The following is a 19,097-nucleotide window of genomic DNA, read 5'->3' as shown; positions in this document are numbered from 1 at the left end:
TGGGGAAAGTTCTTTTTTTTTTTTCTTTAGTTTTTGCATGTTCTATCCACTACACCACCACTTGTTGAAAAAAATCCTCTCTCTAGCACTGTGCTTACCCTACAGAGATGAAAGGACCTATTATCCAAAATTTGGTTCAGATGTTGACCCTGATGATACCATCCAGTACCTGGAAGGTATGTAAAGGGTTTCATAATGTGTCTTTTTGGGGAGAGCAGGGAAGGCTCCTAAGGAGGTCTAAAATGGTTTGAGAGAGCAAGGCAAAGAAATTGGTCCTGTTTTTACCGTAGTTAGGGAGAGGGACTGGGGTGAGGGTTTCTGTATGTGAGCAGCTGTGGCTTACATGGCTTGAACTTTCTGTTCATTAAAGAAGAAAGCATCTGAGCTTTCTCATCAACTTCCCCAGATATAGGACAGAAATGGATAGAAGTGCTAGGGTTTCAAATGTGTTAGTGATCAAGTATCAAAATCAAAGTCAGGTGTTTTATTACAATTCACTCCTCATACTTAACTGGTGACATTTCACTTAATTGAATGTGAACTTCTTTAATTAAGCTATTTTGGCACTATATGAGGTTGGCAGCTTGAGAGTAATAAAGATGAGAGTTCCACTGAATGCCACGTTCAGCAGCTCAGCATTGTATATTTTGAGAAGTGAAATGAGTGCCTTGGTCACTATGGATAATATCTGGAACTCCAAAAGAGATAAAGAATGTCTTGATGAGGCTTCTGTGGCTTTAGCACATGCACAGAAATATTTGGTTAATACTGGGTGTCTTGTAAGGCAAGAGGTGCCCAGAGTTCTTTTTACCTAAAGGATTAACCTTGGGTAAGTTGTTGTTGCTGTCACTGGCAGGACCAGACAACCAACTATTGGCCATGGCTCAAGAGTCAGAAAAAATGTGAGAGAGAATTGACTGTTGAGTAGAGCATATAGTGCTAAGATAACTGTGTGGAGTTTGGCCAGGAGTGCGAACCCTCAGATCCTGCCCTTGATCAGGAAACATCCTGCTTAAGGAATTAATAGCAACAGCTTTCCCATGGGCTCCATCAACTGTGATGCCATCCAAATTGTACAAACTCCTTTTAACATTCACTCAGTTGATTCTCGGGGCTCCCCAAGTATCTAAAAGGTCCAATAGAAGGGCGACATTCTCCAGCACTATGGCATCTAGCAAAGGACTGAGGACGAGGGAGACCAATCCCCCCTCTAGGTGGAATATGCCAGAGGCTCAGGTTTAACTATACTGTACTGCTTTTGTTTTGGGAAGGAAGCCTTGATGACGTACTGAGTACTTCCATGACCTAAGGCATAATAGGCATCTGAGGAGGAAGGGTCATGGTCTTAGGACCTATCAGATTTTCCAGTAAAATCAGTATGTAGCCAACAATTACTACTAATGGTGTATAGCATAGGATCAAGGAGGGCAACTTCTTGCATCAAAAGTTTCCAGACAATTTATGGCCATAATGGGTAGCCGAGAGACTTTAGGCAGCAAAGGAAGAAGTTGCTAAAGCCTCTGCAGTGAAGAGGTCTTTGGGGGAACTAAGGTGTGGGGAGAGTATTTAGGCAACATGGCATCAGTCAGGCTCTCCTGCCCCACTCCCTCACGCCCTCTTACCTGTGTTCTGTAAACAATATTGCTGACCTTGCATGGTTACGTAGCAGCTGGAACACTGTGCCTGCACACCCACTTGATCATGGGCCACTTTTGTTCTTAGTATATCAGTGCTATTTGAGGACTCCTGGCTGCTGTTGCCCAGAGAGAATAAACATGTCTGCAGTCCCCACAGCTCCTCGAGTCTTCTTCCAGCTTCCCCAGTTGCACCTTATCTACCTTGGGTTCAGTGAACCATGCAAGCACCAAGACATAAGGGGACTGCATGTTTTTTTCAACCTGGACAAAATTTCAGAGCATTTTGTTATAAGATCTCCATTCAAGGTATCTGTAAGTGATAGCATAAATAGGCTTAAGTAAAATTTATAAATGAGAAATGTGTTGTCTTCAAAAGCTCAAAGAGCCAAAACGATATTATGCTTATTTGAACACTGCCAAGAGGGTCAATCCCCTTCATGGATTGCAGTCTTATCACTGCAAAGGGACTTGCATAATTGAATGAAGCTATGAGCCATGCTGTGCAGGGGACCCAAAATGGATGGGTCATAGTGAAGAGTTCTGACAAAACATGGTCCACTCAAGAAGGAAATTGCAATCCACTCCAGTATTCTTGCCTGGAGAACCCCAGAGACAGTATGAAAAGGCAAAAGGTATGACACTGGAAGATGAGCCCCACAGGTGGGAAGGTATCCAACAAGCTACTGAGGAAGAGCAGAGGGCAATTACTAACAGCTCAGAAAGAATGAAGTGGCTGGGCAAAAGCAGAAAAGACATTTAGCTATGGATGTGTCTGGTGCTGAAAGTAAAGTCTGATGCTGTAAAGAACAATATTGCATAGGAACCTGAAATGTTAGATCCATGAATCAAGGAAAATTGGATGTGGTCAAGCAGGAGATGGCAAGATTGAACATTAACATCTTAGGACCTATCAGTGAACTAAAATGGACGGGAATGGGTGAATTTAGTTCAGATGACCATTTTATCTACTACTGTGGGCAAGAATCCCATATAAGAAATGCAGTAGCCCTCATAAGCAACAAAAAAGAGTCCGGAATGTAGTACTTGGGTGCAGTCTCAAAAACAACAGAATCATCTGTTTGTTTCCAAGGCAAACGATTCAACATCACAGTAATTCAAGTCTATGCCCCAACCACTGATGCTGAAGAAGCTGAAGTTGACCAGTTCTGTGAAGACCTACAAGACCTTCTAGAACTAACACCAAAAAAAGATCTACTTTACAGTGTAGGAGATTGGGATGCAAAAGTAGGAAATCAAGAGACCTGGAGTAACAGGCAAGTTTGGCCTTGGAGTACAAAATGAAGCAGGGAAAAGGCTAACAGAGTTTTGCCAAGAGAACACACTAGTCATAGCAAACACCCTCTTCCAACAACCCAAGAGACAACTTTACACATGGAGCAAGTGTTTTTTACTTTCGTGGCTGCAGTCACCATCCACAGTGATTTTAGACCCCAAGAACATGGTCTCTGTCACTGTTTCCACTTTTTCCCCATCTATTTGCCATGAAGTGATGGGACTGAATACCATGATCTTAGTTTTTTGAATGTTGAGTTTTAAGACAGCTTTTTCACTCTCCTCTTTCACCCTCAAGAGGCTCTTAGTTCTTCACTTTCTGCCATTAGAGTAGTATCACCTAAATATGAGGCTGTTCATATTTCTCCCAGTAATCGTGATTCCAGCTTGTGATTCATCCAGCTCAGCATTTTGCCTGGTGTACTCTGCATGTAAGTTAAATAAAGCAGGGTGATAATATACAGCCTCATTGTATTCCTTTCCCAATTTTGAACCAGTCAGTTGTTCCATGTCCAGTTGCTTCTCAGACACAGGTTAGACACAGGTTTCTCAGACACAGGTTAGGTGATCTGGCACTCCCATCTCTAAGAATTTTCCACAGTTTGTTGAGATTCACATGGTCAAAGTTTTTAGCATAGTCATTGAAGCATAAGTAGATGTTTTTTGGAATTCCCTTGCTTTCTCCATGACCCAACAAATGTTGGCAATTTGTTCTCTGATTTCTCTGCCTCTTTGAAGCCCAGCTTGTACATTTGGAAGTTCTCAGTTCATGTACTGCTTAAACCTAACTGGAAGGATTTTGAGCATAACCTTGCTAGCATGTGAAGTGAACACAATTGTACAGTAGTTTGAACATTTTTGGCATTGCCCTTCTTTGGGACTGGAATGAAAACTGATCTCTTCCAGTCCTGTGGCCACTGCTGAGTTTTCCAAATTTGCTGACATACTGAGTGAAGCACTTTAACAGCATCATTTTTTAGATTTTAAATAGCTCAGCTGGAATTTTGTCTCACTTTTTTCATAGTAATGTTTCCTAAGACTCCAGTACACATCTATTAGAATAGCCAGAATCGGGAACACTGACAACACCAAAGGCTGACAAGGACATAAAGCAATGGGAACACTTATTCATTGTTGGTGTGAATGCAAAATGCTACAGCCACGTTAGAAGACAGTTCGGCAATTTCTTACACATCTAAACACACTCTTATCTTACAGTCCAGAAATTATGCTTCCTGATATTCAACTGAAACAGTTAAAAACTTATATCCACACAGAAACCTGAACACAATGTTTAAAACAGCTTAATTCATAGTTGCCAAAACTTGGACACAATCAAGATGTCCCTCAGTAGGCAAATGGATAAACTGTGGAACTTCCAGAAAATGGAATATTATTCTCTAAGAAAAAAAAAAAGAGCTATCCAGCCATGAAAAGACATGGAGGAAGCTTAAAGAGATATTACTAAGTGAAAGAAGCCAATCTGAAAAGGTTACACCCAGTATGATTCCAACTATCTGACATTCTGGAAAAGGCAGAACTAAGGAGATGGTAAACACATCAGTGGTTCCCAGGGATCACGGGTAAGGAGGGATGAACAGGCAAAACACAGAGGATTTTTAGGACAGTGAAAATATTCAGTGATTTTGTAATGGTTTTTCAGTTCAGTTCAGTCGCTCAGTCGTGTCCGACTCTTTGCGACCCCATGAATCACAGCATGCCAGGCCTCCCTGTCCATCACCAACTCCTGGAGTCTACCCAAACTCATGTTCATTGAGTCGGTGATGCCATCCAGCCATCTCATCCTCTGTCGTCCCCTTCTCCTCCTGCCCCCAATCCCTCCCAGCATCAGGGTCTTTTCCAATGAGTCAACTCTTCGCATGAGGTGGCCAAAGTATTGGAGTTTCAGCTTTAGCATCATTCCTTCCAATGAACACGCAGGATTGATCTCCTTTAGGATGGACTGGTTGGATCTCCTTGCAGTCCAAGGGACTCTCAAGAGTCTCCTCCAACACCACAGTTCAAAAGCATCAATTCTTCGGCACTCAGCTTTCTTCACAGTCCAACTCTCACGTCCATACATGACCACTGGAAAAACCATAGCCTTGACTAGACGGACCTTTGTTGGCAAAGTAATGTCTCTGCTGTTGAATACACTATCTAGGTTGGCCATAACTCTCCTTCCAAGGAGTAAGCGTCTTAATTTCATGGCTGCAATCACCATCTGCAGTGATTTTGGAGCCCAAAAAAGTAAGGTCTGACACTGTTTCCATTGTTTCCCCATCTATTTCCCATGAAGTGATGGGACCAGATGCCATGATCTTAGTTTTCTGAATGTTGAGCTTTAAGCCAACTTTTTCACTCTCCACTTTCACTTTCTTCAAGAGCCGTTTTAGTTCCTCTTCACTTTCTGCCATAAGGGTGGTGTCATCTGCATATCTGAGGTTATTGATATTTCTCCTGGCAATCTTGATTCCAGCTGTGCTTCCTCCAGCCCAGTGTTTCTCATGATGTACTCTGCATATAAGTTAAATAAGCAGGGTAATATACAGCCTTGATGTACTCCTTTCCCAATTTGGAACCAGTCTGTTGTTCCATGTCCAGTTCTGTTGCTTCCTGACCTGCATATAGGTTTCTCAAGAGGCAAGTCAGGTGGTCTGGTATTCCCATCTCTTTCAGAATTTTCCACAGTAATGGTGGTACATGTCATTATATATTTATTATATATGTAATGGTGGTACATGTCATTATATATTTATTCACACACAGAATGTACAACACCAAGAGTGAACCATAATGTAAACTATGGACTTCAGGTGGCAATGATGTGTCAATGTAGAGTCATCAATTTTAACAAATTTACCAGTCTAGTGGAAGATGCAATCATGAAGGAGGCTATGCATGTGGGAGGGCAAAGGATATATAAGAAATCTCTGTATCGTCTTCTCAACTTGGTTGAACCTAAAACTGCTATAAATAAAGTCTTACTGTGTGTTCATTTCAAAATATATACAAATACCAAATCATTATATTATACACCTGAAACTAACCCAGTGCTATTACTAATACAAATAACTAATATAACATTACATCAATTTTAAAAATATTTATTATAGTTGATTCACAATGTTAATTTCTGCTGTACAGCAAAGTAATTCAGTTATACATATACATTATTTTTCATATTCTTTTCTATTATGGTTTATCACAGGAAATTGAATATAGCTCCCTGTGCTACACAGGAAGACCTTGTTGTTTATCCATTATATATGTATATACATTATATATACACCAGTTTGCACCTGCTAATTCCAGACTCCCAATCCTTCTCCTGTTGGCAACTATAAGTCTGTTCTCCACGTCTGTGAATCTGTTTCTGTTTCATAGATATGTTCATCTGTGTTGTATTTCAGATTCCACATACAAGTGATATCATATGGTATTTGTATTTCTCTGACTTACTTCGTTTAGTATGATAATCCCTAGATCCATCCATGTTGCAGGAAATGTCACTATTTCATACTTTTTTAGAATGAGTAATATTCCATGGTATAGATAGACCACATCTTCTTTACCCATTCATCTGTTGATGGATACTTAGGTTGCTTCCATGTTTATAGTGCTACTATAAACATAGGGGTTCAGGTATCTTCTCAAATTGTAGTTTTATCTGGCTACATGCCCAAGAGTGGGCTTGCTGGATCATATGGTAATTCTGTTTTTAGTTTTTGAGGAACCTCTACACTGTTGTCCACAGTAGCTGTACCACTTTACATTCCAAACCATAGTGTTCCCTTTTCTCCACACCTTCTCTTACATTTATTACTTGTAGACTTTTTTTTTAGGTTAATTTGTGCTTTTATTTGCCAGTATAATTTAACTACAGTGGCCTAGAAATTTTTTGATGTTTAAAAAAAAATCACAATCCAACAAACACATACACACATATAATATGCATATATTTATAAAAGTGAAACAAAAGTTTTGCCAAAAACTTCTATCCTGAATGTTAATTGTTTTGAGACTTTTTAAAAGAAGTTTTAGGTTTACAACAAAACTGACAGGAAGGCAAATTCCCCATATCACCCCTCTCCTCACATGCACAACCAATATCAACAGATTAGTACCTTTAAAAAAAAACAAAAACAAGGATGAACTACATTGACACATAGCACCAAAGTCAAAGTCCACAATTCACCTTTAGGTTTCCCTTTAATGAAATGAATAGTGTTCCACATTCTATGGATTTGGACAAAACTTTGATGACATATAACCATCATTATAATGTCATTCAAAGTATTTTCACTGCTCGTAGAAACTTCTGTATCTGTGTATTCATCTCCCCTTCACTCTCCTCAAACTCCTGGCACTGATCTTTTTATTGTCTCCATAGTTTTGTCTTTTCCAGAATAGCATATAGAACCTATTTTTTTTCCTTTCTTTTCCCTTAAACAGAGAGGTTCAAAGCTTTTATGTCTGTAAGATCGCTCATGGCATACCCATGTATGGACCAAATAGACTCTAGGTGGCAAACTCACCTACTAAATATTGTAGCTTTCCTTCAAATATTGAGCCCTGTCCCACTGGTCCTGCCCAGCAGCCACGTGGAGGTACAGGGGGACATGTGTTGGATACTCATTCATAGAAGGCCAGAAATTTTGTGCCTCTTGTTACAATGAACCCAGATTCCTGTTGGGTGTGTTGTAAACAAAGGAGCCATTTCTTCAGGCCCCCTACTCTGAGCTACAGAGTAGCTAAAAGCTAAAAGTCCCCTACCCCAGACTTCTAAATGATGGCCATTCTGACTAAAGTGAGGTGGTACCTCATTGTAGTTTTGATTTGCATCTCTCTAATAATTAGTGATTATAAGCATCTTTTCATGTGCCTATTGGCCATCTGTATGTCTTTCTTGGAAAAATATCTACTTAGGTCTTCTCCCTATTTTTCACTGGGTTGCTTCTTTTTTCGTTCTTGAGTTGGATAAGCTGTTTATATATTCTGGAAATTAAGCCTTTGTCAGTCATATCATTTGCAATTATTTTCTCCAAAATTATATATTAAATTTATAATTATGTTTGTAATATATATGACTTCCTGGTGGCTCAGTGGTAAAGAATCCGCCTGCCAATGCAGGAGACAGGGGTTTGATCCCTGAGTCCAGAAGATCCCCTAGAGAAAGAAATGGCTACCCACTCCAGTCTTTTTGCCTTGGAAATCCCATGAACAGAGGAGCCTGGCAGCCTACAGTCCATAGGGTCACAAAAGAGTTGGACACGACTAGCAACTAAACAACATGTAATCATAATTATGTATATTATACACTATTACACCTTAATTTCTAAAACTGAATTATAGTTGATGTACAATGTTATATGCTACATGTATATAATAAAATAGTGATACAAAATTTTTAAAGGTTGTACTCCATTTACAGTAGTTATAAAATACTGTCTATATGCCATTATACAATATATCCTTTTAGCTTATTTATACATGACAGCTTGTAGTTCTTAATCTCCTACCCCTATATTGCCCATCCCCCCTTAATTACACCTCAATTTTTAAAAAGTCTTTAAAAATTAATTCTAGACAAAGGAGACAAGAATATACAATGTAGAAAAGACAGTCTCTTCAGCAAGTAGGGTTGGAAAAGCGGGACAGTCACACGTAAATCAATGAAGTTAGAACACTCCCTCACAAACACAAACTCAAAATGGCTTAAAGACTTAAATATAAGACATGACACCATAAAATTCCTAGAAGAAAACATACGCAAAATATTCTCTGACATTTCTTAGATCAGTCTTCCAAGGCAATAGAAATAAAAGCAAATGTAAACAAATGGGACCTAATCAAATATACAAGCTTTTGCACAGAAAACTGTAAACAAAATGAAAAGACAACCTATGGAATGGGAGAAAATATTTGCAAATAATGTGACTGACAAGGGCTTAATTTCCAGAATACATAAACAGCTCCTACAGCTCAATATCAAAAAAACAAACAATTCAATTAATAAATGGGCTGCTGCTGCTAAGTCACTTCAGTCGTGTCCAACTCTGTGCGACCCCATAGATGGCAGCCCACCAGGCTACCCCGTCCCTGGGATTCTCCAGGCAAGAACACTGGAGTGGGTTGCCATTTCCTTCTCCTATGCATGAAAGTGAAAAGTGAAAGTTAAGTCACTCAGTCATGTCTGACTCTTCGTGACCCCATGGACTGCAGCCTACCAGGCTCCTCCATCCATGGGATTTTCCAGGCAAGAGTACTGGCGTGGGGTGCCATCACCTTCTCTGAATAAATGAGCAGAAGACCTAAATAGATATTTCTCCAAAGAAGATATACAGATGGCCAATACAGGCACCTGAAAAGATGCTCAGCGTTGCTAAGTGTTAAGAGAAATGCAAATCAAAACTACAGTGAGGTAACACCTCACAGTTAGAATGGCCATCATCAAAAAAATCTACAAACAATAAATGCTGGAGAGGATGTGCAGAAAAGTGAACCCTCTTAACAGTTTCGGTGGGAATGTAAACATAATGGAAAACAGTGTGGAGGGACCTCAAAATCTAGAGTTACCATATGATCCAGCAATCCCATTCCTGGGCATACACACCCAAACAACACTCTAATTCGAAAAGATACATGTACCCCTATGTTTATAGCTGTGCTATGTACAATAGTGAAGACATGGAAGCAACCTAAGTGTCCATTAATTGATGAATGGATAAAGATGTGGTAATACTCCTCCTAAAATAGAATTATCAGCAACATGGATGGACCTAAAAATTATCATATGAAGTAGAGTAAATCAGAGAAAGACAAATACTATATGATGCCACTTATTTGTGGAATCTTAAAAAAATGATACAAAATGAACTTATTTACAAAACAGAAACAAACTCACAGACGTAGAAAATAAACTGAAAGATACCAAAAAGGGAAGGGGGAAAAATTAGAAGTTTGTGATGAACAGATACACATAACTATATATAAAATAAAAAAAACCAAGGACCTACTGTATAGCACAAGGACTATATTCAATATTTTGCAATAACCTATAATGGGAAAATCTGAAAAAAGATATATAAATATACACACACATACACCTGAATCACTTTGCTGTATACCTGAAACTAACACAACATTGTAAATCAACAATATTTCAATTTTTTAAAATAGTCTTTAAAAGAATCCTGTGTATCAGTAAGAAAAGAAAAACTAAAGAGTGTAATGCTGGCAATAAGAACAGACATATAGATCAATGGAATAGAATTGAGAGTTCAGAAATAAATGCATTAATCTGTCAACTGACTTTCGACAATGGTGCCAAGACCGCACAATGAGGAAAAACTAGTCTCGACTAAAGATGCTAGAACAGTGAAATATGCACATATAACAGAATGAAGTTGAACTCTTACCTCACACCATATACAAAAATCAACTCAGAATGAATCAAGGACATACATATAACAACAAAAACTGTAAAACTCTTAGATGAGAGAAAGGGTAAATCTTTATAATGTTGGGTCAGACAATAGTTTCTTGGTGCCGGCACCAAAAAGCACAAGCAATGAAAGAAAAAATACACATATTGGACTACATCAAAATGAAAAACTTTTGTGCATCAAAGGGTACCATCAAGAGAGTAAAAAGACAACCCACATAATGGGTATTAGCAAATATTTGCAAATCATGTCTGATAAGTCACTCATCTCACACGCTAGCAAAGTAATGCTCAAAATTCTCCAAGTGAGGCTTCAACAGTACATGAACCGAAAACTTCCAGATGTTCAAGCTGAATTTAGAAAAGGCAGAGGAACCAGAGATCAAATGGATCATAGAAAAAGCAAGAGAATTCAGAAAACATCTACTTCTACACTAAAGACTTTAACTGTGTGGATCACAACAAACTGTGGAAAATTCTTAAAGAGATGGGAATATCAGATCACCTTACCTGCTTCCTGAGAAATCTGTATGCAGGTCAAGAAGCAACAGTTAGAACCAGACACGGAACAGACTGGTTCCAAATTATGAAAGGAGTACGGTAAGGCTCTATATTGTCACCCTGCTTATTTAGCTTGAAAATCCCATGGACAGAGGAGCCTGGTAGGCTGCAGTCCATAGGGACGATAAGAGTCGGATACGACTGAGCGACTTTACTTTCACTTTTCACTTTCATGCATTGGAGAAGGAAATGGCAACCTACTCCAGTTGCCTGGAGAATCCCAGGCACGGGGAAGCCTGGTAGGCTGCCGTCTTTGGGGTCGCACAGAGTCGGGCACGACTGAAGTGACTTAGCAGCAGCAGCAGCACCAGAGTACATCATACAAAATGCTGGGCTGGATGAAGCACAGGCTGGAATCAAGATTGCTGGGAGAAATATCAATAAGCTCAGATATGCAGATGACACCACCCTTATGGCAGAAAGCAAAGAGGAACTAAAGAGCCTCTTGATGAAAGTGAAAGAGGAGAGTAAAAAAGCTGGCTTAAAACTCAACAATCAAAAAATGAAGATCATGGCATCGGGTCCTATCACTTCATGGCAAATAGATGTGGAAACAATGGAAACAGTGATAGACTTTATTTTCTTGGGCTCTAAATTCACAGCAGATGGTGACTACAACCATGAAATTCAAAGACACTTGTTCCTTGAAAGAAAAGCTATGACCAACCTAGACAGCATATTAAAAAGCAGAGACATTACTTTGTCAACAAAGATCCGTCTAGTCAAAGCTATGGTTTTTCTAGTAGTCATGTATGTGAGAGTTGGACCATAAAGAAAGCTGAGCACCAAAGAACTGATGCTTTTGAACTGTGGTGTTGGAGAAGACTCTTGAGAGTCCCTTGGGCTGCAAGGAGATCCAACCAGTCCATCCTAAAGGAAATCAGTCCTGAGTGTTATTTGGAAGGACTGATGTTCAAGCTGAAACTCCAATACTTTGGCCACCTGATGCGAAGAACTGACTCTTGGGAAAAGACCCTGATCCTGGGAAAGATAGAAGGCGGGAGGAGAAGGGGACAACAGAGGATGAGATGGTTGGATGGCATCACTGACTCGATAGACATGAGTTTGAGCAAGCTCCAGGAGTTGGTGGTGGACAGGGAAGCCTGGTGTACTACAGTCCATGGGGTTGCAAAGAGTCAGACATGACTGAGCAACTGAACTGAACTGAACTGAAGGATCTAGTATCCAGGATATACAAAACCACTTAGAACTCAAATAAAACAACCCAAATGACAAGTCAATTAAAAATTGGCAATGAGGGCTTTCCTGGTGGCTCAGTGGTAAAGAATCTGCCTGCAAATGCAGGAGACACAAGTTGGATCCCTGATCCAGAAAGATCCCACATGCTGCAAAGCAAGTAAGCTGTGTGCCACTACTATTGAGCCTGTGCTCCAGAGCCTGGGAATCACGACTACTGAACCCATGTACTACAACTACTGAAGCGCACACACCCTAGAGCCTGTGCCCCACAAGAAGCCACCTCAAGAGAAGCCTGAGCACCACTACTGAAGAGTAGTCCCTGTTTGCTGCAACTAGAAAAAAGCCTGTGCAGCCAAAAATAAATAAAATTAATTTAAAAAAAATGGGCGATGAACCTGAATAGATATTTCTCCAAGGAACAAATATAAATGACCAAGAAACACATGAAAAGATGTTCAATGTCTTTATTAGGGAAATGCAAACCACAATGACATCCCAGTTCACATGTACTAGGATGACTATTCTAATCCCACCTCCCCAAGCAGAAAGGACTATTTGTCTCTTTTATTCACTGTTTTATTTCCTGAACTGGAACAGTCTCTGACACAAAGCAAGTACGTAATAAATATTTGTTAAATTAATAAGAAGCTCTAGGAAATTACATTTCAGAGGAACCTCCAGAACTAGGAAAATATCATAGTATCCATTTTTCTCCATTGTTGGATTTGGTTATGGTTGTAAAGAGCCAACACTGCAGCTTAAAGCTTTTTGAACATGACAATTTTCCTTCTTTTTTTTTGGTGTCAAACTACACTAATTCTTTTAAAAAATGAAAAATAACAAGTATGAGTGAGGATGTGGGAAAATTAGAACTTTCATATCATGTTGGTGGGAATATAAAATGCAACAACTCCTGTGAATGACAGTTTGGCAGTTCCTCAATAAGTTAAATGCAGAATTACAGTATGATCATGCTGCTTCATTCATGGGAATATAATAAATGAAAACAGATGTTAAAACTTGTGGGAGTTCCCTGGTAGTCTACTGGTTAGGATTCAGCACTTTCACTGCCATGGTCCAGGTTCAATCCCTGGTTGGGGAATTGAGATCCTATAAGCCACACGGCGCAGCCAAAAAACAAAAATTGAGTAGTAATGCCCTAGAAAGAATATATTAAACACACACACAATTGGACATGAATATTAACAGCAGCACTATTCACAATAAGCGAAAGGTGGAAACCACCAAAATGTCCATCAACTGCCGAAGGGATTAACAAAATGTGATCTATCCACACAATGGAATGTCATTTGGCCATAAAAAAGAACAAAGTACTGATATATAGTGCAATATGGATAAACTAAATGAAAGAAGTCAGATCAAAGGACACATTGCATGACTCCATTTATATGAAATATCAATAATAGGCAAATCTACAGAAACAGCAAATTCGTAGTTACTAGGGACTAGAAGGAGCATGAATCAGGAAGTGAGTGCTTAATTGAAAACAGGGTCTCATTTAGAAATGATGAAAATATTCTAGAAGTAGACAGTGGTGATGGTTATACCATACTGTGAATATATTATGCCACTGAAGTATATATATACTTTAAAATGGTTTATATGGTGAATTTTGTATTTTTAAATAAAAAAATAAATTTTATTTCTATATATAATTAATGAACATTGATAAAATGAAAATTTTAAAACAATTCCACTTATAGTAGCATCCAAAAAATTAAATTCACAATGATAAACTTCACAAATATGTACAAAATCTATACATTGAAAACAATAAAGCACTGCTGAGAGAAAATAGAAGCAGTAAATTTCTCTTGCTCAGAGAGAAAGTAAAAAAAGAAGTAATAATTTTAAAAGAAACATATATTAAGTTCTGCATTTTGGCATAAAAGATGTCTTACAAATGGTTTTAACTGAGAGAGCTTGAAATGAATTACTTTTTCTAGTTAAGAATAATCAAATTTTATACATAAAGGAGTCAGTAAAAAAATTTTTTTCCATTAGGTTATGTATAACACATTAGTAAGGGGTAAACAAAACTGCATCATGAGAAAAAATACCTTTGGTTACCTTTCTATCCCTCTAACCCTATCAGCCCAATAAAGATGGAATGGCAGCAGTGTTAATAAGCAATCCTGCTTAAAGTAAAACTGACCCTTTGTTGGCATCTGGACTGGAAGGCTCCTGGTGAGAAGCCACAGCTTTGGGCTTCCCTAAATGCAGTATAATCATTCCATTCTTTGGAAAACCTTGGAAGTCAAGGCCTTGCTCATGGGCTAAGAAACATGAAATTACCAAGCCATGACAACTTGCAACCACTGGCATGAGCTTTTTTTCTTCTTCTTTACACCTGGGCTGTCATTTAGGAAAGCAGAGAAAGCCTCAGGAATGCTGTGAGGATCCTTACTGACCACGATTCTAATGCTGTTCTCACCACATGCAGTGTTTACTGTCATAGCTGAGAGCTTTTAAGTTTAAATGTTGATCTGAACCCCAGATCAATAGCAATCATAAAGCCACTGCATGACCTAATGAATTTAGTTTAGAAAGCAGATATTAAAAGTTCAAGAAACCACATAAGGAAAATTCACCTCTTAAAAAGTTAGAAGAATATGCGACATTATAAGAGGAGAGAACTCAGAAAAATAGGACTTTAATGGGGACTTAGTATTTTAAAGCGTCTACTAAAAACTAGACCAAATTAATGACTATTCAGTTCAGTTCAGTCGCTCAGTTGTGTCCGACTCTTTGCGACCCCATGAATCGCAGCACTCCAGGCCTCCCTGTCCATCACCAACCCCCGGAGTTCACTGAGACTCACGTCCATCGAGTCAGTGATGTCATCAGCCATCTCATCCTCTGGCGTCCCCTTCTCCTCCTGCCCACAATCCCTCCCAGCAGCAGAGTCTTTTCCAACGAGTCAACTCTTCGCATGAGGTGGCCAAAGTACTGCAGTTTCAGCTTTAGCATCATCCTTCCAAAGAAATCCCAGGGCTGATCTCCTTCAGAATGGACTGGTTGGATCTCCTTGCATCCAAGGGACTCTCAAGAGTCTTCTCCAACACCACACTTCAAAGACATCAATTCTTCAGCGCTCAGCCTTCTTCACAGTCCAACTCACATCCATCCATGACCACAGGAGAAAACCATAGCCCTGACTGCTGCTGCTGCTGCTAAATGGCTTCAGTCGTGTCCGACTCTATGCTACCCCATAGACGGCAGCCCACCAGGCTCCCCGGTTCCTGGGATTCTCCAGGCAAGAACACAGGAGTGGGTTGCCATTTCCTTCTCCAATGCATGAAAGTGAAAGGTGAAAGTGAAGTCGCTCAGTCATGTCCGACTCTTAGCGACCCCATGGACTGCAGCCTACCAGGCTCCTCCATCCATGGGATTTTCCAGGCAAGAGTACCTTTGTTGGCAACGTCTCTGCTTTTGAATATGCTATCTAGGTTGGTCATAACTTTCCTTCCAAGGAATAAGCGTCGTTTAATTTCATGGCTGTAGTCACCATCTGCAGTGATTTTGGAGCCCCCCAAAATAAAGTCTGACACTGTTTCCACTGCTTCCCCATCTATTTCCCATGAAGTGATGGGACCAGATGCCATGATCTTCGTTTTCTGAATGTTGAGCTTTAAGCCAACTTTTTCACTCTCCACTCTTACTTTCATCAAGAGGCTTTTTAGTTCCTCTTCACTTTCTGCCATAAGGGTGGTGTCATCTGCATATCTGAGGTTATTGATATTTCTCCCAGCAATCTTGATTCCAGCTTGTGCTTCTTCCAGCCCAGCGTTTCTCATGATGTACTCTGCATATAAGTTAAATAAGCAGGGTGACAATATACAGCCTTGACGTACTCCTTTTCCTATTATGCAAATTATTTAAAAGCATATAGATCACCAATTATTTAAGTCTAAGAGGAAAGCATCATTGTACTGCAGGCCTTACTGTCACATTTAAGCATCCACCCAGGTGGCGGGGGCACAGTTTGGGGGGTCCACCGTACACATCTGAAATGGGAACAAAGCGACCCTGAGTGGTAGGAGGGGGATTTGGGAGCCAGGAGCCCTGACTTGGGAGTTTGCACATCAGGCACTCTCGTCGGGGCAGGAGGGGGCTGAGGGACCGTTCTCGTCCACTTGGGCCACTGCCCCACTCCTGCCGCTGTCACCGGAGCCGGCCAGGCGACTCGGGGAGGCTCCGGACAGGGCGCCCCGTCTGCTCAGGATAAACCCACGCCCCCTCTCACGCAGCCCAGCCACAGGGCACGACACTCGCCCGTCTGACCGCCGCCAGGTGGACACCGGCCGGGCCGCGGCTCCGGTCGCTTCCCCGGCAACCCCTCGGCTCGGCCCGGCCGGTTCGGGCTCCCGCGGTGGCCACAGAGCCCGAGGGCCGGCCCACTCGCTCGGCCGCCAGGACCCCGGCGAGGCGGCCTCTCCACAGCCAACGGCCACAGGCAACGGCCGCCTGCCCGCGCGCACCCGCTCCGCTGGCCCGCGTGTTCGGTGCCCGGCCCCCGACGCCCACCTGTTGGTCGCACTCGGGGCATGATTTTGTGGCCATCTTCACTTTCTTAGCTCGAGTTGCAGACATGCTTTTCTCTGAAGGCAGCGGCAGCAGCAGCGGCTGCGGCGGCTCGGGCTTCGCCCCTCGTACCTCAGGCGCCCAGCCTCAGCCCGCCAGGTCCAGGCTAGCCGGACCCAGGCTCTGACGAGTAAGAGCGGGAGCGTCCGCAAGCTCTCTCAGAGCCTGCGGGCCGAAGGGGCGAGGCACGACGTGCGCCGGCTCTGAGGGTCTGCGGCACAGCTCCCATTCACAGGGATCGGCTCCTCGCAAGATTACTTGGCCTGGATCTTCTGGCTGAACAATGGGTACGCCCCCTCTAGGCCGGCATGGGGACGTGGCTTGGCCGCGACTCCGCAGTGAAGGGCGTCGGGCTCGACCAACGAATGGGTCGTGGTATTGAGCACAGACACGACTGAAGCGACTTAGCAGCAGCAGCAGCAGCGGCAGCGGCAGCGGCAGCGGCAGCGGCAGCGGCGGCCGCAGCAGCAGGATCATGGTGCTGTGCACGCCCCGTCTCTGAGAGGAAGAAGAGAGAGTGAAAAGCAGGTGGAGAGTGAGGCACAGATCCTGATGTTTGATAAACTTCCGTTTCGCAAGTCTAATCATTGAGGAATTGGAGTAGAGATGTCATTAATGCCCTGGACCCAGGGTTGGGGATTAAAAATTCATTCGTTTAACGAATAATTGCCTAAGGCCCACTATCGGGCAAATTTGAATAATATGCAATTTGTCTGCCCTCAAACACCATCTAGCTGTTTAGATCTGTTACTACTTGCTGCTGCTGCTGTTGCTGCTGCTGCTAAGTCGCTTCAGTCGTGTCCGACTCTGTGCGACCCCATAGACAGCAGCCTACCAGGCTCCCCCGTCGCTGGGATTCTCCAGGCAAGAACACTGGAGTGGGTTGCCATTTCCTTCTCCAATGCATGAAAGTGAAAAGTGAAAGTGAAGTCGCTCAATCGTGTCCGACTCCTAGCGACCCCATGGACTGCAGCCTCCCAGGCTCCTCAGTCCATGGGATTTTCCAGGCTAGAGTACTGGAGTGGGGTGCCATTGCCTTCTCCGGTTACTACTTAAGAGCCCACAATGAAAGACCAGTTTGTTTTAAATTCATCATGTATTTTTAGGAAAAAAAAAATTACTCATAAAATGAAGTGAAAAAAAATATATACAAAATACAAGTTCATTTTTTAAATGTGGAATTCAACAGCCATAAAACTACACTTAAAAAATTACATTTCAACAATTGGAGCAAACATAACAAAGAAAATAATTTAAGAAAGTAAACTTCATTCTGACAAAATTTGCCAATGAGCATTTATTACAATGGGTATTGCACTGATATCTGTTCTACAATTTTAAGGAAAGCAAAGGCATTAGTGAAATTTCTATTCTACATGTTAATGTCTGTAAGCACACTTTGAATGAAGACAATGTATATAAAAAGACAATGTATAAAAAAAGTTTTCAGTGTGACAAATAAGGTTGTTTCTTGTTTACTCATTCACCTAAATGAGTTTGGATTGATAAAAGCACCGCTTGTAGAGAAAAATTTACGTTGAAACTGTCTCTGGGTTCTTGTGGCAGGAAAACTATCTTAAACCATTAAACTATGTTAATGGTGATGGAAGAATAGATTTTAAAGCAATTTTAGTACATTCATGATTCATTCTTAGCCTTTCTCCAAAATTAACTGATGATGTAGTTTCATAATTCATATTCAAAGGAGGAGGAGCCCCCTCAGAAAGGAGCACAAGGCTTTAGAGGGGATGAAGGGAGAGAGATTTGGACCCCAAATTTTCTCTCTGTTCTTTGGCTTCTGTGTGGTCCCAGACGATATGCCTCATCCAGCTTCAAGGCTGCTGACAGGCAGCTGGAAATGACACAGGAGCTTCAGAAGAAGCCTGACCCCAGCCAGCCCCTGCTGTTCAGGAAGGTGTTCACCGATCACATGCTGATAGTGGGACGGAACAGGGAGAAGGGCTGGGGTCAGCCCCAAATCCAGCCCTTCCAAAACCTCACTCTGCTCTCGGCCGGCTCGGCTCTCCACTACTCCCTGCAGCTCTTTGAAGACCTGAACGCGTTCAAAGACGGGGGACCAGCGCGTGCTCCTCTTCCGACCTTGGCTCAACGTGGAACTCATGCTGTGTTCAGCTCTGTGCCTCTGCCTGCAGTTTTGACAAAGCTGAGTTGTTGGAGTGCATCCGCCAGCTAATGAAAGAAGACAAGGACTGGGTTCCTGAGGACGTAGGCTCCAGCCTCTATGTGCTGCCAGTGGTAATCCAGAAGGAGCCCTCACTACATGTCTGCAATCTTCCCCTGGCTATGCCTTGAGCCCTGGCTCCCTCTTGGAGGATTCATCCTTCATCTGAGCC

The 19,097-nt window shown here is 41.7% G+C and overlaps 1 protein-coding gene and 1 pseudogene across 1 annotated transcript in view; one reads left to right on the top strand and one right to left on the bottom strand.

Annotated features, from left to right (window-relative positions):
• LOC104991440 (chromosome unknown open reading frame, human C16orf87) overlaps nucleotides 1-16,878 on the bottom strand; it is a 103,898-nt gene extending 87,020 nt beyond the window's left edge. Inside the window, exon 1 of the mRNA XM_010843907.1 lies at nucleotides 16,687-16,878. Coding sequence (XP_010842209.1) covers nucleotides 16,687-16,752 — 66 coding nt within the window. The 5' untranslated portion in view covers nucleotides 16,753-16,878. The remainder of the gene's footprint in view (nucleotides 1-16,686) is intronic.
• Nucleotides 1-19,097, top strand: part of LOC104991442 — a 20,751-nt pseudogene that overhangs the window by 701 nt on the left and 953 nt on the right.

The sequence above is a fragment of the Bison bison genome, unplaced genomic scaffold (genome assembly GCF_000754665.1).
Source record: "Bison bison bison isolate TAMUID 2011002044 unplaced genomic scaffold, Bison_UMD1.0 scf7180017864192, whole genome shotgun sequence".
NCBI classification, from domain to species: Eukaryota; Metazoa; Chordata; class Mammalia; order Artiodactyla; family Bovidae; genus Bison; species Bison bison.
This window is presented reverse-complemented; position numbering and strand designations above follow the sequence as displayed.